Here is a 27,011-nt window from a genome sequence, read left to right as displayed (position 1 = left end):
CTCCAAACATAACGATGGTCATTATGGCCAAACAGTTCTATTTTTGTTTCATCAGACCTGAGGACATTTCTCCAAAGTACCATCTTTGTCCCCATGTGCAGTTAAAAACCGTCATCTGACTTTTTTATGGCAGTTTTGGAGCAATGGCTTCTTCTTTGCTGAGCGGCCTTTCAGGTTATGTCGATATATAGGACTCGTTTTACTGTGGACATAGATACTTGTGTACCTGTTTCCTCCAGCATCTTCACAAGATCCTTTGCTGTTGTCAGGGATTGGTTTGCACTTTTCTCACCAAAGTATGTTTATCTCTAGGAGACAGAACGCATCTCCTTCCTGAGCAGTATGACCCCCCCCAAGATGTTTATACTTGCGTACTATTGTTGGTACAGATGAACATGGTACCTTCAGGCATTTGGAAATTGCTCCCAAGGATGAACCAGACTTGCGGAGGTCTCCAATTAGTTTTCTGAGGACTTGACAAATTTCTTTAGATTATCCCATGATGTCAAGCAAAGAGGCACTGAGTTTGAAGGTAGACCTTGAAAGACATCCACAGGTACACCTCCAATTGACTCAAATTATGTAAATCAGCCTATCAGAAGCTTCTAAAGCCATGACATCATTTTATGGAATTTTCCAAGCTGTTTAAAGGCACAGTCAACTTAGTGTATGTAAACTTCTGACCCACTGGAATTGTGATACAGTGAATTATAAGTGAAATAATCTGTCTGTAAACAATTGTTGGAAAGATTGCTTGTGTCATGCACAAAGTAGATGTCCTAACCGACTTACCAATACTATAGTTTGTTAACAAGAAATTTTTGGAGTGGTTGAAAATGAGTTTTAATGGCTCCAACCTAAGTGTATGTAATCTTCAGACTTCATCTGTACATAGTACCCCTGCACATTGACTCTGTACCGATACCCCCTGTATCTAGCCTCGTTATTGTTATTTTATTGTGTTTACTCTTCTTTTTTTTACTTTACTTTATTTAGTAAATCTTTTCTTAACTCTATTTCTTGAACTTCATTGTTGGTTAAAGGTTTGTAACTAAGCATTTCACGTTAAAGTCGTATTCGGTGCATGAGACAAATTTGATTTGATACGGTGATGGCCTGAGGAGAGGAGAATTCTTTAGATGACTGGCATGCTTGTGCTTCCACGCTAAGTAATTTAGGTAAGTAAGTTAGGCACCTTGTTGATTCATCTGCCCAGAGCATCCATCACTCCACATAGTCAGTGCTAGAGATCATACTGGAAGACCTAGGCTATTAATAGAGGTGCAGCTCTCTTCATTGTCCGAAGGATCTCTTTGGGGCCTTTATCTAACTTTGACTCTCTGCCTTGACAAAGACCTTGTGACCAGCATTCCAATCATTAGAGAAACATCGCTGATGCACACAGCTAATTTTGGATCACTCAACTTGACGCAGCAATTGTCAGCACAGCGGACAAGTCATGTCACTTGACCTTGAAAAATAACAGCAACCTCCCAATATTTTTTTCCCAGCAGCATCTACAGGGGAGGGAATAAAAGCAGTAGACTATGGGTATCTGTGTTGGTCCGAATGTGACCTTGGTCCAACATCAGTAAAGAGCTTCTGGGTAGAGACTGTGACCCTTATCAGAAAGGAAGAGGCAATGCGAGAGCATTTACACTGCCCAAAATCTGTCTGCGTTTGCATGGAGGTCTATGAGATAATGTCAAATTACGTGAGGCTTATTTTGATCAAATGTACGTTTTGTGATGTTTAGGCTGCTGTTACACACACTGATATAAGTGGATGCATGTGGCATTCTGGCAACTTTTGATAAAAACAACTTAGTTGTGCCAGTTGTGTATTTACCCTCTCATTTGCAATGGTCCCACCTGATCTCACATCCTCCCACCTGCCTTCCATCTTTGAGGAAATTACTTTTCAGTGTTAGAGCGTTCACTTGACTATTTTGTCAATATAATAGAACATCTTTGTCCTTATTTACTATCTGACAATCAGACTGGAAATCACTGTTCTCTGAGCAGGGGCCAGCTGACTCAATTGTGACATTTTACCTGACATAGTCAAACAGGGCAGTGTTGTAATCCACAATCATAGAAGTCACAGTGTGCTGGAACTTTGGTTTTGCTTTCACTGGTAAAAGGAATGACCCCAAAAAGGTAGACTATTCTTCGAAATACTGTTGGTTTAGTTCAATCCTGTGGTCGACGGGACAAATCTGTTGTGTTGCTGGTCAACATTTATTTTTTTATTTTTATTTAACTAGGCAAGTCAGTTAAGAACAAATTCTTATTTACAATGATGGCCTACTCTGGCAAAACTCGAATCCAGACAACGCTGGGCCAATTGTGCACCGCCCTATGGGACTCCCAATCACGGCCGGATGTGATACAGCCTGGATTTGAGGGACTGTAGTGATGCCTCTTGCACTGAGATGCAGTGCCTTAGACCGCTGCGCCAATCGGGAGCAGCATCTTATAAGCAATCTCTTGCCAATGTGACCTTTAGCAAGGCATTTAACCGCCAAGTAATAATTTAATGAAAACTGAAAACGTTGAGGGGCCACGTGTTTTGTCATAGTGGAATGTACTTGTACTTCCACTCAGAGACCAATGTTCTTCTGGTCTGAGGTGGAGAGTCTGAGCCCCCTTCCTCTTGTCTCCTAATTAGACAACAGAAAATTGATTTTCTGCCCCCTGGTCACCCTTTACGAAGCTTTCACTAATAATAGCAGCCTGAATGTTTTCATTTGCCAACATTAATTCATTAGAAATGGGAAAATGGCTCTTCCAAGAATAAGAGTTAGAAGTAGAACGAGGCATGTTTGTGTGACTTTTTTCACCTATCAATGTGCTATACGGAAGGAAAATATGAAACTTAGTTCAGAGCAGATTTGCTTTGACTGTTCTTTCTTGATGCAATTTCGGGGAAATATTTGATTTCTTTCTGAATTGTTTTCTTAAACCATCTTAGTCCCAACTTCTGTTGTCAAATCAGACATTCTTTATTGGATAAGGTTATAGAATGTGTTTCAGAGTTTGTCTTTCAGAGTTTGAGGGAGCGGAAACCTCTACAGTCATAATTGGTCTGATAAGTGGCTCTGTCAACCAGCCACAGCGTTTGGTAAGACGAATCCATGGAGCTAAATGTGCAGAACACAGGTCTTTGGGGACAGACAGCTTTGACTTGGTAATGGAGTGTAAAACCTAAAAGAAAAGCAGAATAGTATTCATGAGGTCAGTTCAGTGTTAATGCTGTATGTCACGTGTTCCTTTCTCTCTCTCATATGGATGAACAGGCTTTAAACCTACCTGTTCACTTGTTCTTCATGCACTAGTAAGATGGATGGTCCGCTCCCTCACCTCATGCCACCCACATTGTTACCACACAAAAACACACACAGACACACAACAGACATATGGTCAGCAATATGTTTGGAACATCGATTCGCAATAAAATCCCAGAGTCTAATCGCGAGAATCGCAATACATATCTTATTGACCCCAGCGTATCGTGATAATATCATATCGTGAGGTCCCTTGGAATTCTCAGCCCTAGAAACCACCTATATATCTCGACCAGTTCAGTTCTGTATTTAATAGAAAAATACTGGTCTTGTCTATTTGTCTCTGTAGGTTTACAGCCTTTCTTATCTGGTTTTAGCTGTAAAGGCTCAGGTTTGATCTAACATTCCTCTGAAACATGGGAAATTTCACAGTGGTCTGTCTGTCCCCTCAGGTGTTTCTGGGTGTTAACTCAATTTAGCTGGATGTTGTGTTGACCAGAGTGACAAATATGAACACACTCTACCTGTCTGCCACACACACTCTAGCTGGCAGACACAACCTGCCACACACACTCTTCCTACCACACATACAGTACTAGCCTGTCTGCTATCTCTCTCCTAAGCTCTCTTTTTTCCTCTCTGTGACAGTGTCACACTACCTTTCTCTCCCCCTTTCTCTCTCTCTCTGTCTCGGTCAGCATCTCTCACTCTCTCTGCCTCTCTTTGTCTCGTTCAGCATCTCTCACTCTCTCTGCCTCTCTTTTTCTTTATCTCTCCTGCTGGTATTTGTCAGTGCTATTATCCTGTCTCATTTCTCCAGCTGAGAGTGCTGCAGCCTTTTTCCTCAGGCTGTCATCACGGAGCAGCTCTGAACCGTCTCAGAGACACGGCCTGCAGCCCTCCACCCCGCCCCTCACAGGGTCCTCTGTGCAGGGAGGAACTTGCAGAATGACACTGAAGGAGAGAGAAGCGAAAAACCTTACCTGCTCTCAGTTAGCTCTTTGATATTTGTGTGTGTGCAGGGATGCAGTGTTGTTCCCAGCATCCCAAATGCTCTCTTGTAGTTACAGATAGTCGTAGCAGATTATTGACCGTGTTAGAAATAACATTGGGTATCATTTTCACGAGGGACATTAGCGATAGCATCAGTTTTTCAAAAATGGTGTTTGCATCAGTAGTTCAGAGATGTTGGGCTATTAGATGGCCTTTTAATGTTTTACAGCTGCTGCTGGTCTACTCTCTACCATCTCACGTCACTCCTTCCCCCAAACTGGTTGTGTGTGCATTATGTATCTTGTACATTGTGTCCTATTAATACCACATTCATATTTGTCCTCTACATACAGTGCCTTGCGAAAGTATTCGGCCCCCTTGAACTTTGCGACCTTTTGCCACATTTCAGGCTTCAAACATAAAGATATAAAACTGTATTTTTTTGTGAAGAATCAACAACAAGTGGGACACAATCATGAAGTGGAACGACATTTATTGGATATTTCAAACTTTTTTAACAAATCAAAAACTGAAAAATTGGGCGAGGAAAATTATTCAGCCCCTTTACTTTCAGTGCAGCAAACTCTCTCCAGAAGTTCAGTGAGGATCTCTGAATGATCCAATGTTGACCTAAATGACTAATGAGGATAAATACAATCCACCTGTGTGTAATCAAGTCTCCGTATAAATGCACCAAAAGCCAATGTGTCAGAGGAAACACCGTACACCTAGTGACCTGCCTGGTCAGCATGCACTGCACCCAGCCCGCCACAGGAGTCACTAGTGCGCCGGCTAAACCCTCCCTAACCTTTGCGTCGCCCAATAAGCCTCCCGGTCGCGGCCGGCTGCGGCAGAGCCTGGGCTCGAACCCAGAATCTCTAGACCACTGCGCCACCTGGGAGGCCCCAATTTCACCTTTATTTAACCAGGTAGGCCAGTTGAGAACAAGTTCTCATTTTCAACTGCGACCTGGCCAAGATAAAGCAAAGAAGCTCCTCTCATTCCTGCTGCCCAGACCCACATCCCGTGACTTCCTATTTACCTTGTGTTATTTATTGTTTCCGTTGGCCTTGGGATTCATACTTCCCCCTCTTCTCCTTGTAGCGTGAGCTGTGGTTATGGCCAGATAGTTTTTCCCAAACAGACCATCCACCAGTGTCCCTGTGGGGTAGAGGGTAGTGACTCAGCAGTTCTCCAGGGTCACCAGAGCACAAAGAGGCTGTGTGTGTGTGTGCATGTGCGCATGCGTGTGTGGTAGAGGCGCGTGTGTGCCTGTGTGGTGGCCACGTGTTACCACAACACAGAGAGAGATCTACAGCACATTAGAGAGAGAGAGACCAGGCAGTGACTCAGCCTCAATAGCCAATTTACAGTGCATTCAGTGTAGGCCGTCATTATAAATAAGAATTTGTTCTTAACTGACTTAAATAAAGGTTAAATAAAATGACCCCTTTGCTTTTTCCACATTTTGTTACGTTTCTGCCTTATTCTAAAAACGATTAAATTACCTTTTTTCCTCATCAATCTACACGCGATACCCCATAATGAAAAAGTGAGAACCAGTTTTAAAAATGTTAGAAAATGTATTAAAAATAAATAAGTATTCAGACCCTTTGCTATGAGATTTGAAATTGAGCTCAGGTTCATACTGTTTATCCATTGATCAGGCGCAACCATTGATCATCCTTAAGATATTTCTACAACTTGATTGGAGTCCACCTGTGGTAAATTAAATTAATTGGACATGATTTTGAAAGGCACACACCTGTCTACAGTGCTTTTGGAAAGTATTCAGACTTTTCCCACATTTTGTTACGTTACAGCCTTAATTTAAAATAGTTTTTCCCCCTCATCAATCTACGCACAATGCCCCATAATTACAAAGCAAAAACGTTTCTTTTTTTTTAAATTGAAGAATTTTGGAAGAGCTGGCTGCCTGGCCAGACTGAGGGAGAAGGGCTTTGGTCAGGGAGTTGACCAAGAAACCGATGGTAACTTTGACAGAGCTCCAGAGTTCCTCTGAGGAGATGGGAGAACCTTCCAGAAGGACAACCATTTCTGCAGCACTCCACCAATCAGGCCATTATGGTAGAGTGGCCAGATGAAAGCCACTCCTCAGTAAAAGGCACATGACAGCCCGCTTGGAGTTTGCCAAAAGGCACCTAAAGGACTCTCCGACCATGAGAAACAAGATTCTCTGGTCTGAGGAAACCAAGATTGAACACTTTGGCCTGAATGCCAAGTGTCATGTCTGGAGGAAATTTGGTGAAGCATGGTGTTTGCTGCATCATGCTGTGTGCATGTTTTTTCAGCAGCAGGGATTGGGAATCTATTCAGGATCAAGGGAAAGATGAACAGAGCAAAGAACAGAGAGATCCTTGATGAAAACCTGCTCCAGAGTGCTCAGGACGACGGTTCACCTTCAAACAGGACAACGACCCTAAGCACACAGCCAAGACAACACAGGAGTGGCTTCAGGACAAGTCTCTGAATGGTCCTTAAGTGGCCCAGCCAGAGCCTGTACTTGAACCCGATCTCTGGAGAGACCTGCAAATAGCTGTGCAGCGATGCTCCCCATCCAACCTGACAGAGCTTGGGAGGATCTACAGAAAATAATGGGAGAAACTCCCCAAGTACAGGTGTGCCAAGCTTGTAGCGTCATACCCAAGAAGACTCAAGGCTGTAATTGTTGCCAAAGGTGCTTCAACAAAGTACTGAGTAAAGGGTCAGAATACTTATGAAATTGTGATATTTCAGATTTTTTTGCTTTTTATTCATTTGTTTAAATAAAAAAATAAAATGGGTTTTGCTTTGTCATTATGGGGTATTGTGTGTAGATTGATCATGGAAAAAACGATTGAATCATTTTTGAGAATAAGGCTGTAAACGTTACAAAATGTGGAATCAAGGCGTCTGAATACTTTTCAAATGCAATATACCCCAAAGAGGCCATCAATTTATCTGGTTGGCCACTTTCCTTCAATTGTTCTGTTTATCCTGTCTCTCTCTCTATCTAGCTCTCTTTTTCTCTGTATTTCCCCTTTTATCTCCTTTTATTTCCTCTTGAACCTTTTAAACTCTGAGAATGAAAAGCTGGCTTTATTAAACTTTTACATTTACAGTGAAACTCTAGTGTGTTTATAAGATGAACTGAAGCATTTGACATCTGGGAGAATTTTGTGGACTGTTTTCTGGGAAAAGAGCGAGAGGAAGAGAGAGGCTGCCAGATGGAGGCTGACAGACAGACAGAGCAGAGAGAGGTAGGGAGATGGAGGGTGCGTGGGTGGATTTGTAAGCAGTGAGCACTAGGTGTACCGTGTGATGTCCCACAAACAGACAAACAGACAAACAGACAGCCAGTCAGTCGAGAGGAGTTCCATCACTGATGGAGCCCACTTCCTTTTCATTCGATGAAACATTTGACTTTCTACATAATGTTTACAGGGCAGATTTCCCTGCTCGTTTCCCTTGGTTTGAGGGAAGGCAATTCTGCTCTTTTCTTCAACAGATTGTCGTCTGTTTATTAGCCTGTTGTTTACCCATCTTCTCTCTTCATGTGGAAAGCCCTGATGACACAGAGGGAGAACAGGATGGTTGGTTCTCATTGTGATGGAAATGTGGTTAAATAAAGAACACAAAACAGAGAGAGCGAAACAGGAAGGAGAGACTGAGAGGAAAAAAAAGAGAGGGAGAGAAGTAAACAGATTGGAGAAGGGCCTGATGTGGAGAGGTTCTATCAAGCTCTCTCTAATAGAAAAGGGGGTAGAAGGCGCATCATTTGAACGGAGTGAGACCTTTAAAATCCCCCTGTAAACACATTAAGGATGGTTTTGTGTTGTGGAGAAGAACTAGAGAAACTTCCATAAAAATGCTGCTACCCATAATTGTATGAGGCTCTCGGTGTCGGAGTCCATTGGTAACTTTCTGAGCCCCCGATGCAGATCGGAAAGAGAGAAATACATAGATGGAGAGAAAGAGAGCTTTCTATTTCCATGCTGAAAGAATGCCTGATCAGTCACACTCACTTCACGGCTCCAAGTGATGTGATCTACGTGCTTCACTACTTCACCAGTCTGTACTTAATTGGTACTCAACTTATGGCCTTCAAAAATGTATGTGATGCAACACATAGGCCTGCTGTACTTCCATTTTCAGGGGTTGAGCAGAAGTTCAGCAAATCACTTTACCACAGGTTTTCAGGACTTCAACAGTATTGGGCTGTGGTTTGTATTTTGTCTGTAGCTTGTCCCTTTATGTCCTGCTTACAGCTGCGGTCACTTGCTTGTCCCGAGCACTTAAAAACACACAAAGATGAATAGTAATACCTAATTCTTCATATGGTTGGAAGCCAGTGACCAATTCTCCACCTCAGCTCATCCTCCGTACCCTGAAATACGTTTTTGTTTCAAAGACCATATGAGGCCTCCTTTCACCATAACATAGGCTTTGGGCGTGAGCGTTCACGCGCGTACAACTGCTTTAAATCAATAACCATAGCAGAGTGGAAATTCTCTAGAAATGATTCTAGTAAATGATGCACATGAACACACACATCAAGTAATTGCAGGATATAAGGGATCTGATGGTGTCCTGCGATATATGTCTGTCTTCTGAGCCCTGTGTGTTTCTACTCAGATGTTGCAACCGGTTCAGGGAATAGAACTGAAAACGGAACTAAACAGAAATGGAACCGAAAACGAAAGTGATCCATACTGTTCCGGAACAAAACCTTTATATTTAATGCATGGAAAACCTGTCCCACAAAACAATGCAACAGAGTGCCTGTGCAAAGCCCTCACTCTGTCACTCAGAAATGTATTCCAGCATCTGCCTGCAAGCTGAAAATCTTTGCCAGTGCGTGTTTAGGCTATCTGATAAGGAGAGAGGTTTTTAATTAGCTAGCGAAGAATGGATAAACTTTTTCAATGATCGTTAATGATACTTTAGGCCTAGTTATCACATTTCACGTTGAATTTATTAACTACAAGAAAGTAAGACGTGTTTTTAATTCTGGTGGCGCTCTGAACACATAAGCTTGTTAGCTAGTTAGCTCAAAGGACATTTAAGCTGCTCCTCCTAGGTATAATTCTGTGGACCTAATTCAGATAATGCATGTCATAACAAAATGCCTAGCGCTTTAAGCCTGTTCCTCAACCCTCTCTCGCTCTCACCACACATAGGCTACACTTTTCTGTCGATCACGCATGTAAACAACAAGCTTTCCTGCTCTAAGCGCACTGATTGGGTCGACAGGTCACAGGTCGAAAAAGGTCGAAAAGGAACGATATAAACGGATACTTATTTGGGGGTTCGAACCAGTTCAGAACTTTATTTTAACTGTCGGAATTCATTTTGGTTCCAACCCGTTTCTACTGCAGAGCAGATATGGACTCTCTGTTAAAGACAAGTTTGCTATTCTCCATCTTCAGAGATTCCGTTTTCTGACTACAACAAGGCCTAGCAAAACAAGTGTAAACCGAGAGAAGTGATGCATTTTTCATGGGCATAGGCCTTGTCTCTCCCAGACCCTGTTCTGAATTATAAATAACACAAATCCAATTTTGAAACAGGAAATCACTGATATATTAGGGTCGGAACACAAGGTAACGTGTTTGTTTCCTGGGATTTTGGGGCAATATTCACATTGTTATTGTTTCCATAATTTATCAGCCTCTACTCTCCTTATTGCTTTATCCTTTGGAAGACGCTATCGGTCAGAAAAGTAGAAAGACTGGTTTTGGAAAAGGATTGTCTGCTTATAGCTGTTGGACAGATTGGCCCATTTCTATATCGGCGCCTGCACTCACTTTAGATAATTTAATATAATTATATTAAGAGTGTGTGTCTTAGGTTCTTAACTAATGGTGGTCTTTGTGTTTTAATCCTGTCGCTGTTACTCTCAGGACAGCAATATGCTGGGATGGAAATTAAACTTCTGGATTAGTTTGGAGATGCTACCTAGTGTCCTCACTGTCTAAAGACCAGTGGCTTCAATTATAAACTGAGCATACGTACAGTACCCCAAAATGTGCGTGCACCAGTTTTCATGCAAAAGTGAGCATTTTTTTTATTTTTTATATTTGAGTTGAGAGGGCTCACATCCCCACAAACTTTAGACTATAAGTACGCACATCTGCTGTAGGTTGAAATATTGTATTGCAAGCTGGCAAGTAAACATTTTGTGCAAATGTGACTCGCTTATTCATTAAAACTGAAAACATAAACAAAAACGCTACCATTTGCTGTAGTTAAAAGAGTAAAAACCTATGCATTTTATTTTTTAGAATCTAAAATAGTTAGACATAGGAATCTATTTCCTATTTATTTTATTTTCCTAACCATTGCAGAATACGTTCTTCACCTTTTCTGGCTGTGATGGGTGCATATTCCCGAAATAGTTATACAACAAATTACCATGTGCATCTCTCATTTAATTGTACCTATAGCCAAATCACTCTGAGAGAGTTCTAGAGTGCCTCCGGAAAGTATTCAGAACGCTTAACTTTTTCCAAATGTTGTTACAAAAAAATACATTTTAGAATAAAAAATCCTCAGCAATCTACACACAATACCCCATAATGACACAGCTAAAACAGCGTTTTTAAATTTTTTGCACAGTTTTTTTTATATAAAAAAACCTGAATACCTTATTTACATAAGTATTCAGACCCTTTGCTATGAGACTTGAAATTGAGCTCAGATGCATCCTGTTTCATTGATCATGAGATGTTTCTACAACCTAATTGGAGTCCACCTGTGGTAAATTCAATTGATTAGACATTATTTGGAAAGGCACACACCTGTCTATATAAGGTCCCACAGTTGACAGTGCATGTCAGATAAAAACCAAGCCATCAGGTCGAAGGAATTGTCCAGAGAGCTCTGTGACAGGATTGTGTTGATGCACAGATCTGGGGAATGGTACCAAACCATTTCTGCAGCATTGAAGGTCCCCAAGAAAACAGTTGCCTCCATCATTCTTAAAAAGTTTGGAACCACCAATACTCTTCCTAGAGCTGGCTTCCCAGGCAAGCTGAGCAATTGGGGGAGAAGGGACTTGGTCAGGGAGGTGACCAAGAACCCGATGGTCACTCTGACAGAGCTCCGGAGTTGCTCTGTGGAGATGGGAGAACCTTCCAGAAGGACAACCGTCTCTGCAGCATTCTACCAATCAGGCCTCTATAGTAAAGTCGCCAGACATCAGTCAAATGCACATGACAGCACCTAAAGGACTAAAAGGCACCTAAAGGACTCTCAGACAATGAGAAATAGTCTGATGAAACCAAAATTGAACTCTTTGGTCTGAATGCCTAGCGTCACATCTGGAGGAAACCTGGCCCTTCTGGGAGGATGTTTTTCAATGGCAGGGACTGGGAGACTATTCAAGATTGAGGGAAAGATGAACGGAGCAAAGTACGTAGACATCCTTGATGAAAACCTGCTGCAGAGTGCTCCAGACCTCAGACTGGGGAGAAGGTTCACATTCCAACAGGACAATAACCCTACGCATACAACCACGACAAAGCATAAGTGGCTTCTTGAGTGGTCCTTGAGTGGCCCAACCAGAGCTTGAGAGGATCTGCAGAAAAGAATGGGAGAAACCGCTAATACAGGTGTGCCAAGGTTGCAAGCGTCATATCCAAAAATACTCAATACTGTTATCGCTGCCAAAGGTGCTTCAACAAAGTACTGAGTAAATGCTCTGAATACTTATGTAAATGTGATATTTCAGTGGTTTACTTTTTATAAATTAGCAAACATTTCTAAAAAACTGTTTTTGCTTTGTCACTATGGGATGTTGTGTGTAGATTGATGAGGGGTGAAAAAACAATTTAAGCAATTTTAGAATAAGGCTGTAATTTAACAAAATGTGGAAAAAGTCATGTGGTCTGAATACTTTCCCGGAGGTATTTAAGGTTTTTCAATCCCATAGGCAGTATGGTTTATAATATTCAGTCAAATTTAACAGGTGAACAGTTGACATGTGATGTTGCAGTAGGCCTATGCTACTGTAAGTAGGCCGACTGTAATAATACAAAAAAATAGTAGCATGGCCTAGACAATCCAGCATATTTGGGTTGGGGGAAAAGTCGATGCAAAACATTGCTGAATTTAAATTTTCTGCTGACAGCTCCACAACAATTTCAAAAACGGACACAGTCCTTTGCTAGATACAACATAAATTACTGCAAAAGATTATAACATTCTGCCAACTACAGCAAATTGACAGTATGGGTAGGCTACAGTATTGCTGTTCAATATCAGCGTGACATCATTTCCTAGTTTTAATCTCAGAGCCTATACCAAAGCAGGAGATAGAAACACAATCATTTATTGATAAACGAAAGATTGAACCACAATTCATATTTTGCATAGATGTGTGGGTTGTAGCATTTCGTCTACTTTTAAATTGTTTCGAATATACAAACAATCTTGCTATAGGCAGAATGCACGTTTAGTTTGAGAAAATCACTGCCAAATATTCTGCTCGCAGCTATACAGAAATGTGATCAAATTTGCCATTGCTCTTTCATACAGAAACTGATGTGACCTATTTCGAATAGTTCCAAATTATACAACAAATAAAATACATTATTGTCACCATAAATGGTGAATGGAGGGCGTTTTCCAAAGGGAGTTATAATGCTTGTTCACATGAACACAATTTAAGGACAGGTCTAATTTATAATGGGAAACATGTGTACATGGCGTGTGGCAAGTTCAGAAATCTCTATGTTTTTGCCTGTGCAGTTTTCAAATATGGCGCACACAGACGATTAATTTGAAACTTACCGGTTATAAATTGGGCCCCTGAACAGAAAGACACAACAATCTGTAGATTCTGACATACAGTTAAAGTCGGAAGTTTACATACACTTAGGTTGGACTGTTTACAGACAGATTATTTCACTGTATCACAATTCCAGTGGGTCAGAAGTTTACATACAAGCTGACTGTGTCTTTAAACAGCTTGGAAAATGCCATAAAATGATGTCATGGCTTTAGAAGCTTCTGATAGGCTAATTGACATAATTTGAGTCAATTGGAGGTGTACCTGTGGATGTATTTCAAGGCCTACCTTCAAACTCAGTGCCTCATTGTTTGACATCATGGGAAAATCTAAAGAAATCAGGCAAAAATTGTAGACCTCCACAAGTCAGGTTCATCCTTGGGAGCAATTTCCAAACGCCTGAAGGTACCAAGTTTTTCTGTACAAACAATAGCAAGCAAGTATAAACACCATGGGACCACGCAGCCATCATACCGCTCAAGCTTGTTAAAGATAGGGCTGACTTCTGCCCCCTTTGGAGGAATTGGGTACCCATAGTAAACTGAAAAAAAATCTGTCAAAAATTGCTAATATATGCATATAATAATTATTATTGGATAAAAAACACTCTAAAGCTTCTAAAACCGTTGGAATTATGTCTGTAAGTATAGCAGAACTCACAGGGCAGGCATTCTTCCAAACTAGTTTTTGTGGTCATGAAAGTTGGGGCAACTTTCAACGTCATCGCCCCCACCCTTCCCAACCAGTTATGGATCTGGGGAGACTTTCTATGTCTTCCACTAGATGTCCTCATTCAGTAGAGCTTTTAATCGTTCAAATCCCGCGAGAATTGGCCCTATGGGAGTGAAATTAGTGTGTGCCAGGAGAAAATACCTTGTGCGTTGGGGCGCGAATTGGTCCCGGCCATTCCTTTGTTCCAGCACTCCTGGGAAGAGCTAACGATGACCGGTTGAATAGAAATTTGTTTTGTGTGTTTAAAACATCATAAAGCTTGATTCTGCACTTAGTTTGACCTGTTTAGTCGACATATAATATGTCATTTTGAAGTTTTGATGCGCAACTTTTCCGGACCAGAGGACATTTTGGGTGCATTTCAGCTGATGTTATTAGCAGTAGCTAATACAAAGACGCAATACTTGAAACCAAACGATGAATTGGGTAAGTATGAACCCTTCCAGAACATTCTGAACGAAGACCATCGAAGGTAAGGGAATATTTATGCTGAAATCTGTGTTTCTGTTGACTCCAACATTACGGAGAAATTTAGCTTATATCTGAGCGCCGTCTCAGAATATTGAATAGTGTGCGATTTCTGTAACGTTAAAAATAAATGTAACAAAGCGATTGCATAAAGAAGCAGTGTATCTTTCTAACTATATGTAGAACAGGTATATTTAGTCAAAGTTTATGATGTCTATTTATGTTATCTTGCCGCGCTACCTAGATTTCCTGCGGACATTTTTGAGTATTTTCTGAACATGAATTCAATGTAAATGGACATTTATGGATATAAATGGCATATTATTGAAAAAAAAATGTACTGTGTAACATGTCCTATTACTGTCATCTGATGAAGATTTTCAAAAGGTTAGTGAATGATTTATTTTTTAATCCTGCGTTTGTTGATTGCATGTCTTGGCTATTCAAATGAGCTGTGTCTGGTGGTGGTTTGACATATATATGTGCTATGTTTTCGCCGTAAAACATTTTAGAAATCTGACTTGCTGGCTAGATGAACAAGGTGTTTATCTTTCATTTGAGCTATTGGACTTGTTAATGTGTGGAGGTTAAATATTTCTAAGAATATTTTTGCGTTCCATGCGCCACCGTTCCAGCTGAACGTGGGAGGTTAGGTTCCCAGCTGGGAACCAGAAGCCGGGAGAGGCTAAGGAAGGAAACGCGTTCTGTCTTCTAGAGATTAACGTACTTTGGTGTGAAAAGTGCAAATCAATCCCAGAACAACAGCAAAGGACCTTGTGAAGATGTGGAGGAAACCGGTACAAAATAATCTGTATCCACAGTAAAATGAGTCCTATATCGACATAACCTGAAAGGCCGCTCAACAAGGAAGAAGACACTGCTCCAAAACCGCCATAAAAAAGCTAGACTAACATGGCTGCTTGTTGTGTTTCTGTGTGTTTCAGGACTGAATCCGCTATCCTTTGACCCGTCCTCCAACAACGAGCCCCTGCAGTTCAGCAACTCCAACGGGCCACTGGTGTCAGACTGTCCTCTGGAAAACGGAGCTGAGAACCGCAATAAGAGGAAGAGACCCAGCCTACCTCCAGGTACAATAAACTATGATAATTGACAAGGTGTACATCAGTACTACCAATACATTTTATACTGTGAGCCTGTGACTGGGGGAGTAATTTAAAGTGAGGTAGAGACTTGGTAGAGGCGCTTTCATGTTTTCCATCCTGAGGGTCTTATTGCCAGTTAGTCCTGTGGAGGTCAGGGCCGTCTGTCTAAAGCCACAGGATTCTGCGCTGCTATGATTGCAGCTCTCACACCTTAGGCTGGCTGCTACCATGCCACAGCACCTGCCAATCAAAGCACAGAAGTGCCTTCAGCTTTCTCTCACGGAGTGAGTGACCTGTCGCACGGAAAACAATGTTCTGTGTGTGTGTGTGTGCGCGCGTGCCCTCATTCGCTTGTTGACTTCTCATTACTAAATTACACTTCATTTTAAATCTGTGACTGTGTGCATTCTAATTAAGGAACGCATCTCTAATTAATGGCATTATGACAAGTAGAATGAAGAGGGCCTTAAGACAGAGGTGTTGCTGTATGTGCTCTGCTGTCTTGATGACCTTAATTAGTTGTGATTAATTGTCAGTGTTATGAACCACTCTTTTTACCATTCGTCTTTGTGCACAATTTTAAACAAATGACCTTAGTGAGTTTGAGTTCTCACTCATTCATGTCTGTTCATTTCATCTCATTATTATGTGTCATTACCAACTCAGAACTAGACCTGAAGACCTTGAGGAGGTTTAGATTGCAGGTACAACGGATATGTTAGATGTGTACGTAATAGACATTGAGTGTTTATGCAGAACAATGTTACAATGTCGATTTAACAGATGCACTGAAATTGAGTAGAGCCACAGAGCAAATACCCTGAGTAGAATGAATACACTTCAATTATCTTTTATTTTATTTTACCTTTATTTTACCAGGTTAGTCTCATTGAGATTAACACTCTCTTTTACGAGAGCTGGTCAAAATAGCAGCACACAAAGTTGCAGACATTTGCAATTTAAAATGCAAAGCAATAAAGATTGAAAACATTTTCACTCTTGCCTCAGTATATGCTCTTTAGTGTGCTGCATGTCAATGAATGTTTAGGTCTTAATTGTGTAATTCATAGACCGGTTGACCCAACCATAGAAATATAATTTATTTCTATGGACTGGACATTGTGTGAGTCCCCATAAATTGGTAATTTTGAGATTTTGAAGCGGTGAGTTTATCCGAAGTTCACTTACAAAGAATCAGATGTTATGGTTATGTATCTAAGGTCTAACAGACCTTGAAGATTTCAGTGGGATTTCAGTGGGTGTACTGTATAGGCTATAGGCCTATTGAGTGAGTGAATAACAGATAGTGTTAGTATTGTCCTATATATATACCCAAACCACAGAGAGAGACACAATACAAGATCAGCTCACATTAAGTACTGGTCATAGTGAAAACCTGTGTGAATGGCAGTTTCTGAATACCGGTAATTACGTTCTAAATAGTAGGCTGATTGGCTATGCTAAAAATAGAATGTTAAACCTGTCTGACTGTTTGAGTACAGCCAGTCAGAGATTTAGATCAAAGACTCAGCACGCAAATCTAATATGACCACTCATTCTTTTACAGAATCTTAGCAGTAGAGAGAGTCATAGATGGAGAGTGACTAATCAGAGTATGGTGTTTTTAAGAACAGACTTATCACACTAAAACCTGTGTGCTGGTTTAGACAGCAATCACACCTCACTAAACCTCAGAAGTGGCTCTATGTGCCCCTGCTTAGCAACAGAACATTAAATAATGATGACATACAATTAACAACAGCTCTAGTCTCCAACAGCCTTTCATAACATTGGCATTATGTATATTATTGCAGTGTGACATGATTCTGCTCTCTGATGGAAAACCTGCACAATGGTGACAATCTGCAGCATCTGGAGCTGGGTATATTTAGTGGCGTTAATGTTCACTAGCATCACGAGACACAGTCAAGTCTTCCAGCTCTCTGAGGAGAGAAGATGCAGCTCGAAAAAGTTACCAGCCATGTGGGTTTACAGTCGTTAATGGCAATTCATTAGACCTAGAAACACATACGTTCAGGAACACCGTTCCTCTGGTGATGGGGCGGAGGGAGGGGGGTGTATGGTGATCATTTAGGGAGCAAGAAGTTCCCAAGAATCAAACAGTGTTGATAACAGAATGTTTACTCCATGTGTTGGTTTAAACCACAAAACTTCTAAATGGCTCAAACAGGCAGCAGAATGGCTATCTCAGAGCGCTAATGGGGGTCCATTTGACTTTACAGATACTGCAACTGTTTAGCAAAGTAAATAAATAATGAAGTCTTTAGTTTGAATGGCTTTGCCACTGTATTAGTAGCCACAGCTAGAAAGAATTGAATTCATGTCCATTCAACACCTTGTAATTCATGTAATTTAACCAAATACTTTTAGTTTTTATGATGACGATATTAATAAGTCAACCCTCGAAACGTCTGGAAAGTTAAAGTGCAAAGGGGAGTCTGCCCACTCAGCACTTTGTTAGAGAATACCCAGCACAGCGTTGGCTTATTGTGACCTATTTAGGAAGGTATAAAAGGAAATGCAGTGAATTCAGTATTATGTCTTTGCCTTGGGCCAGGTAGAATGGAGTCACTGAATATTTCAGCACATTAGCTTGCTTTCATTAGCAAACACGCTAAGATTAGTTTACAGTCCTCCATACACGCACCATGACTATTCTTCATGCTGTCTTTTATATAACCAACCAGCCCACAAAAGACCAAAATAACATACTTATATTGTATAGCTGTTGGGGATGCAGAGGATTAGCTAGAATGGTGTTGGTTAATTGTGAAGCATTCTTTTCATACAATCAAAATGAACAGTATTTCATTGCATTTATTGTAGCTGGGGATTTTAACAAAGCAAATTTGAGAACAAGGCTACCTAAATTCTATCAGCATATTGATTGCACTACGCACATGGGCAATACCCTCGACCACTACTACTCTAACTTCCGCGATGCATGCAAAGCCCTCCCAGACCCTTCCTTCGGCAAGTCCTACCACAACGCCATCTTGCTCCTACCGTCTTATAGGCAGAAACTCAAACAGGATGTACAAGTGACGAGAACCATTCAATGCTGGTCTAACCAATCGGAATCCACGTGTCAAGATTGTTTTGATCATGCGGACTGGGATATTTTCCGGTCAGGCTCAGAGAATAACATTGACCCATACGCTGACTCTGTGAGTTAATTTAAAAAGAAGTGCATTGAAGATGTTGTACCCGCTGTGACTATTAAAACCTACCCTAACCAGAAACCGCAGATGGATGGCGGCATTCGCGCAAAACTGAATGCGCGAACCACCGCATATAACCAAGGAAAGAGATCTGGAAATATGGATCAATATGAACAATGTAGTTATTCCCTCCGCAAGGCAATCAAACAAGCAAAATGCCGCTATAGGGACAAAGTGGAGTTGCAATTCAACGGCTCAGACATGAGACATATGTGGCAGGGTCTACAGGGAATCACAGACTACAAAAAAGAAAATCAGCCACGTCACGGACACCGACTTCACGCTTCCAGACAAACTAAACACCTTTGCCCGCTTTGATAATAATACAGTGCCACCATTCGTGGCCCGCTAACAAGACTTGCGCCCCCCCCACCTCCTTCTCCGTGGCCGATGTGAGTAAAACATTTTAACATTTCTAACCCTCGCAAGGCTACTGGCCCAGACAGCATCCCTAGCCGCATCCTCAGAGCATGCGCAAATCAGCTGGCTGGTATGTTTATGGACAAATTCAATCACTCCCTATCCCAGTCTGCTGTTCCCACATGCTTCAAGATGGCCACAGTTGTTCCTGTACCCAAGAAGGCAAATATAACTGAACTAAATGACTACTCACTTCTGTCATCATGAAGTGCTTTGAGAGGCTAGTCAAGGATCATATCACCTCTACCTTACCTGACACCCTAGGCCCACTTCAGTTTGCATACCGCCCTAACAGGTCCACAGAGATGCAATCGCCATCACACTACACACTGCCCTATCCCATCTGGACAAGAGACAAGAGAATACCTTTGTAAGAATGCTGTTCATTGACTAAACCTCAGCATTCAACACCATAGACTATAACTTCATAGACTATAACTTCCGGCGCCGACAGAGATGGCCGCCTCGCTTCGCGTTCCTAGGAAACTATGCAGTTTTTTTACATGTTCTTTCTTACATTAGTACCCCAGGTCATCTTAGGTTTCATTACATACAGTCCAGAAGAACTACTGAATATAAGAGCAGCGTCAACTCACCATCAGTACGACCAAGAATATGACTTTCGCGAAGCGGATCCTGTGTTCTGACTTTCACCCAGGACAACGGAATGGATCCCAGCCGGTGACCCAAAAAAACGACTTCGTAAAAGAGGGAAACGTAGCGGTCTTCTGGTCAGACTCCGGAGACGGGCACATCGTGCACCACTCCCCAGCATACTTCTCGCCAATGTCCATTCTCTTGACAACAAGGTTGATGAAATCCGAGCAAGGGTAGCATTCCAGAGGGACATCAGAGACTGTAACGTTCTTTGCTTCACGGAAACATGGCTCACTGGAGAGACGCTATCGCAGTCGGTGCAGCCAGCTGGTTTCTCCATCCATCGCACCGACCGAAACAAACATCTTTCTGGTAAGAAGAGGGGCGGGGGCGTATGCCTTATGGCTAACGAGACGTGGTGTGGTCACAAAAGCATACAGGCACTCAAGTCCTTCTGTTCACCTGATTTAGAATTCCTCACAATCAAATGTCAACCGCATTATCTACCAAGGGAATTCTCTTCGATTATAATCACAGACGTATATATTCCCCCCCAAGCAGACACATCGATGGCTCTGAACAAACTTTATTTGACTCTTTGCAAACTGGAATCCATACATCCTGAGGCTGCATTCATTGTAGCTGGGGATTTTAACAAGGCTAATCTGAAAACAAGACTCCCTAAATTGTATCAGCATATCGATTGCGCAACCAGGGCTGGCAAAACCTTGGATCACTGCTATTCTAACTTCCGCGACGCATATAAGGCCCTGCCCCGCCCTCCTTTTGGAAAAGCTGACCACGACTCCATTTTGTTGATCCCTGCCTACAGACAGAAACTAAAACAAGAAGCTCCCGCGCTGAGGTCTGTTCAACGCTGGTCCGACCAATCTGATTCCACACTCCAAGACTGCTTCCATCACGTGGACTGGGATATGTTTCGTATTGCGTCAGACAACAACCTTGACGAATACGCTGATTCAGTGTCCGAGTTCATTAGAACGTGCGTTGAAGATGTCGTTCCCATAGCAACGATTAGAACATTCCCAAACCAGAAACCGTGGATTGATGGCAGCATTCACGTGAAACTGAAAGTGCGAACCACTGCTTTTAATCAGGGCAAGGTGACCGGAAACATGACCGAATAAAAACAGTGTAGCTATTCCCTCCGCAAGGCAATCAAACAAGCTAAGCGTCAGTATAGAGACAAAGTAGAATCTCAATTCAACGGCTCAGACACAAGAGGTATGTGGCAGGGTTTACAGTCAATCACGGATTACAAAAAGTAAACCAGCCCCGTCACAGACCAGGATGTCTTGCTCCCAGGCAGAATAAATAACTTTTTTTCTTTGAGGACAATACAGTGCCACTGACACGGCCTGCAACCAAAACATGCACCTCTCCTTCACTGCAGCCGAGGTGAGTAAAACATTTAAACGTGTTAACCCTCGCAAGGCTGCAGGCCCAGACGGCATCCCCAGCCGCGCCCTCAGAGCATGAGCAGACCAGCTTGCTGGTGAGTTTACGGACATATTCAATCAATCCCTATCCCAGTCTGCTGTTCCCACATGCTTCAAGAGGGCCACCATTGTTCCTGTTCCCAAGAAAGCTAAGGTAACTGAGCTAAACGACTACCGCCCCGTAGCACTCACTTCCGTCATCATGAAGTGCTTTGAGAGACTAGTCAAGGACCATATCACCTCCACCCTACCTGACACCCTAGACCCACTCCAATTTGCTTACCGCCCAAATTGGTCCACAGACAATGCAATCTCAACCACACTGCACACTGCCCTAACCCATCTGGACAAGAGGAATACCTATGTGAGAATGCTGTTCATCGACTACAGCTTGGCATTTAACACCATAGTACCCTCCAAGCTCGTCATCAAGCTCGAGACCCTGGGTCTCGACTCCGCCCTGTGCAACTGGGTACTGGACTTCCTGACGGGCCGCCCCCAGGTGGTGAGGGTAGGCAACAACATCTCCACCCCGCTGATCCTCAACACTGGGGCCCCACAAGGGTGCGTTCTGAGCCCTCTCCTGTACTCCCTGTTCACCCACGACTGCGTGGCCACGCACGCCTCCAACTCAATCATCAAGTTTGCGGACGACACAACAGTGGTAGGCTTGATTACCAACAACGACGAGACGGCCTACAGGGAGGAGGTGAGGGCCTTCGGAGTGTGGTGTCAGGAAAATAACCTCACACTCAACGTCAACAAAACTAAGGAGATGATTGTGGACTTCAGGAAACAGCAGAGGGAACACCCCCCTATCCACATCGATGGAACAGTAGTGGAGAGGGTAGCAAGTTTTAAGTTCCTCGGCATACACATCACAGACAAACTGAATTGGTCCACCCACACAGACAGCATCGTGAAGAAGGCGCAGCAGCGCCTCTTCAACCTCAGGAAGCTGAAGAAATTTGGCTCGTCACCAAAAGCACTCACAAACTTCTACAGATGCACAATCGAGAGCATCCTGGCGGGCTGTATCACCGCCAGGTACGGCAACTGCTCCGCCCACAACCGTAAGGATCTCCAGAGGGTAGTGAGGTCTGCACAACGCATCACCGGGGGCAAACTACCTGCCCTCCAGGACACCTACACCACCCGATGTTACAGGAAGGCCATAAAGATCATCAAGGACAACAACCACCCGAGCCACTGCCTGTTCACCCCGCTATCATCCAGAAGGCGAGGTCAGTACAGGTGCATCAAAGCTGGGACCGAGAGACTGAAAAACAGCTTCTATCTCAAGGCCATCAGACTGTTAAACAGCCACCACTAACATTGAGTGGCTGCTGCCAACACACTGACTCAATTCCAGCCACTTTAATAATGGGAATTGATGGGTAATGATGTAAAATATATCACTAGCCACTTTAAACAATGCTACCTAATATAATGTTTACATACCCTACATTATTCATCTCATATGTATATGTATATACTGTACTCTATATCATCTACTGCATCTTTATGTAATACATGTATCACTAGCCACTTTAACTATGCCACTTTGTTTACATACTCATCTCATATGTATATATTGTACTCGATACCATCTACTGTATCTTGCCTTATCCCCTTACACTTGTGTGTATAAGACAGTAGTTTTGGAATTGTTAGTTAGATTACTTGTTGGTTATTACTGCATTGTCGGAACTAGAAGCACAAGCATTTCGCTACACTCGCATTAACATCTGCTAACCATGTGTATGTGACAAATAAAATGTGATTTGATTTAGTACCCTCCAAGCTCGTCATCAAGCTGTAGGCCCTGGGCCTCAACCCCACCCTATGCAATTGGGTCCTGGACTTTCTGATGGGTGAACACCTCCACCTCGATGACCCGCAACACTGGGGCCCCACAACCCCCTCTTGTACTCCCTGTTCACCCACGACTGCGTGGCCATGCACGCCTCCCAACTCAATCATCAAGTTTGCAGGCGACACAACAGTAGTGGGCTTGATTACCAACAACAACAAGACAGCCTACAGGGAGGAGGTGAGGGCACTGGGTGTGTTATGTCAGTAAAATAACCTCACTCAACGTCAACAAAACAAAGGAGATGATCGTGGACTTCAGGAAACAGCAGAGGGAGCATCCCTCTATCCACATCGAAGAGACAGCAGTAGAGAAAGTGGAAAGAGTTAAGTTCCTCGGCGTACACATCAACGACCAACTGAAATGGTCCACCCACACAGACAGCATGGTGAAGAAGGTGCAACAGTGCCTCTTCAACCTCAGGAGGCTAAAGAAATTGGCTTGTCACCCAAAACCCTGACTAACTTTTACAGATGCACAATTGAGAGTATCCTATATCACAGCCTGGAATGGCAACTGCTCCACTCTCAACCGCAAGGCTATCCAGAGGGTGGTGCGGTCTGCACAACGCCTCACCGAGGGCAAATTACCTGCCCTCCGTGACACCTATAGCACCAGATGTCACAGGAAGGCAAAAAAATATCATCAAAGGCAACAACCACCTGAGCCACTGCCTGTTAACCCCGCTATCATCCAGAAGGCATAGTCAGCACAGGTGCATCAAAGCTTGGACCGAGAGACTGAAAAACAGCTTCTATCTCAAGGCCATCAGACTGCTAAACAGCAATCACTAACTCAGAGAGGCTGCTGCCTACATTGAGACCCAATCACTGGCCACTTTAACAACGGGATCACTAGTCACTTTATACAATGCCACTAAATAATGTTTACATATCTTACATTACTCATTATTTGTTTTTATTATGGGTCCCCATGCTGCCAACACAGCAGCTACTCTGCCTGGGGTCCGACAAAATTAAGGCACTTTATACAATTCTAAAAACATTACAATACATTCACAGATTACACAACACACTGTGTACCCTCAGGCCCCTACTCCACCATTACCACATATCTACAAGTGTGTGTGTGCCAATATTTGTGTTGCTTCACATTCCACGCTGTTCCATAAGGTGTTTTTTTTATCTGTTTTTTAAAATCTAATTGTACTGCTTGCGTCAGTTACTTGATGTGGAATAAAGTTCCATGTAGTCATGGCTCTATGTAGTACTGTGTGCCTCCCATAGTCTGTTCTGGACTTGGGGGCTGTGAAGAGACCTCTTGTGGCATGTCTTGTGGGGTATGCATGGGTGTCTGAGCTGTGTGCCTGTAGTTTATACAGACAGCTCTGTGCATTCAACATGCATTCAACCTCTCATAAATGAAAGTAGTGATGAAGTTAATCTCTCCACCACTTTCTGCCAGGAGAGATTGACATGCATATTATTAATTTTAGCTCTCTGTGTACATCCAAGGGTCAGCCGTGCTGCCCTGTTCTGAGCCAATTGCAATTTTCCTAAGTCCTTTTTTGTGGCACCTGGCCACACGACTGAACAGTAGTCAAGGTGCAACAAAACTAGGGCCTGTAGGACCTGCCTTGTTGGTAGTGCTGTTAAGAAGGCAGAGCATCCCATTATTATAGACAGACCTCTCCCAATCTTAGCTAGTACGGCATCAATGTTTTGACCATGACAGTTTACAATCTAGGGTACTCCAAGAAGTAGTCATCTCAACTTGCTCGATTTCCACATTATTACAAGATTTAGTTGAGGTTTAGGGTTTAGTGAGTGTTTTGTTCCAAAAACTATGCTTTTAGTTTTAGAAATATTTAGGACTAACTTATTCCTTGCCACCCACTCTGAAACTAACTGCAGCTCTTTGTTGAGTGTTGCAGTCATTTCAGTCGCTGTAGTAGCTGATGTGTAAAGTGATGAGTCATCCGCATACGTAGACACACACTGTGGCATTTACTCAAAGTCAGTGGCATGTTAGTAAAAATTTAAAAAAACAAGGGGCCTAGGGAATTCCTGATTTGTAACTGGATTACATTTGAGGCTTCCATTAAAAGAACACCCTCTGTGTTCTGTTAGACAAGTAACTCTTTATTCACATTATAGCAGGGGGTGTAAAGCCATGAAACAATTTTTTTCCAGCAGACTATGATCGATAATGTCAAAAGCTGCACTGTAGTCTAACAAGACAGCCCCCACAATCAATTTCTCTCAGCCAATAATCAGTCATTTGTGTAAGCGCTGTGCTTGTTGAGTGTCCTTCCCTATAAGCATGCTGAAATTCTGTTGTCAATTTGTTTACTGTGAAACAGCATTGTATCTGGTCGAACACCATTTTTTCCAGAAGTTTCCTAAGGGTTGGTAACAGGCTGATTGGTCGGCTATTTGTGCCAGTAAAGGGGGCTTTACTATTCTTGGGTAGTGGAATGACTTTAGCTTCCTTCCAGGCCTGAGGGAACACTTTCTCTTGTAGGCTTAAATTGAAAATGTGGCAAATAGGAGTGGCAATATCCTCTGCTATTATCCTCAGTAATTTTCCAACCAGATTGTCAGACCCCTGTGGCTTGTCATTGTTGATGGACAACAATATTTTTTTCACCTCTTCCACACTGACTTTACAGAATTCAAAAGTACAATTATTGTCTTTCATAATTTGTCCGATATACAGTACTTGGATGTGTAGAGTAGTGTAAGCGTTTGTTGCGTTAGTTTGTTGCGTTTGTTTGTTATCTTGCCAATGAAAAAGTAATTAAAGTAGTTTGCAATATCAGTGAGCCATCTGATTCTATGAATGAAGGAGCCATCTTGGCTTTTTTTTCCTAAAATTGTATTTATGGTGCCCCAGAGCTTTTGACTATTTTATCTTTATTTTACGAGGCAAGTCAGTTAAGAACAAATTCCTATTTTCAATGACAGCCGAGGAACAGTGGGTTAACTTCCTTGTTCAGGGGCAGAACAACATATTTGTATCTTGTCAGCTCAGGGATGGACTAGTAACCTTTCGGTTACTAGTCCAATGCTCTAACCACTAGGCTATGCTGCCACCCCTGTCATTCTTAATATCATTCATCTTTGTTTCTTTTTCTTTTCATTTTTTGTTTAGTCACATTGATTTCTTAATTTGCAGTGCATTTGCCAATCGGTTGTGCAGCCAGACTTATTTGCCATACCTTTTGCCTCATCCCTCTCAACCATACCATTTTTCAATTCCTCATCAATCCGAGGGGATTTCATAAATCGATCAAGTGCAGCGTCTGTTTGCTCCTCATTACACACCACAGACCAGCAAATATTCTTTACATCAACATATGAATCACTACAAAACTTCTTGATTGACCTCTTATACACTATATTAGGCCCAGCCTTTGGAACTTTGGTTTTCCTAGATACATGTATGGCTATTATATTGTGATCACTACATCCTATGGATTTGGATACTATTTTAAAGCAAATATCTGCAGCGTTAGTAAAGATGTGATCAATACATGTTGATGATTTAAATTGTGTGCTGTTTGTAACTACCCTGGTAGGTTGACTGACAACCTGATCCAGGTTGCAGGCACTGGTTACAGTTTGACGTTTATTCCTGAGTGGGCAGCTTGATGATAGCCAGTCAATATTTAAATCACCCAGTAAATATATTTCTCTGTTGATATCGCATACATTATCAAGCATTTCACACATACAGTATTATCCAGATACTGACTGTTAGCACTTGGTCTATAGCAGCTTCCCCCAAAAATGGGCTTTAGGTGAGGCAGATGAACCTGTAGCCATATTACTTCGACAGTATTTAACATTAGATCGTATCTAAGCTTCACAGGAATGTGGTTCTGAATATAGACATTAACACTGCCTCCGTTGGCATTTCAGTCTTTTCGGTAGATGTTATAACCATGTATTGCTACCACTATACCATCGAAGGTATTATCTAGGTGAGTTTCAGAGAATATGCATGTCATCTCTTACAAGCAAGTTACTGACTTCATGAACCTTGTTTATTAGGCTACATATGTTAATATGGGCTATTTTTAG

At 42.3% G+C, this 27,011-nt stretch overlaps 1 protein-coding gene across 4 annotated transcripts in view; it reads left to right on the top strand.

Moving 5' to 3' along the window:
* LOC110505197 (ecto-NOX disulfide-thiol exchanger 2) overlaps window positions 1-27,011 on the top strand; it is a 310,546-nt gene that overhangs the window by 55,486 nt on the left and 228,049 nt on the right. For all 4 annotated transcript variants that reach the window (XR_002470708.2, XR_005041206.1, XM_021584251.2 and 1 more), the window contains exon 2: window positions 15,215-15,358. Coding sequence is in view for 2 of the 4 variants with exons in the window: in XM_021584251.2 (XP_021439926.1) it covers window positions 15,215-15,358 (144 nt within the window). In the remaining 2 variants the exon portion in view is untranslated. The remainder of the gene's footprint in view (window positions 1-15,214; window positions 15,359-27,011) is intronic.

The sequence above is a fragment of the Oncorhynchus mykiss genome, chromosome 31, assembly GCF_013265735.2.
Source record: "Oncorhynchus mykiss isolate Arlee chromosome 31, USDA_OmykA_1.1, whole genome shotgun sequence".
Classification (NCBI taxonomy): domain Eukaryota; kingdom Metazoa; phylum Chordata; class Actinopteri; order Salmoniformes; family Salmonidae; genus Oncorhynchus; species Oncorhynchus mykiss.
The sequence above is the reverse complement of the archived record's forward strand: the minus strand, read 5'-3'. Positions and strand labels throughout refer to the sequence as shown.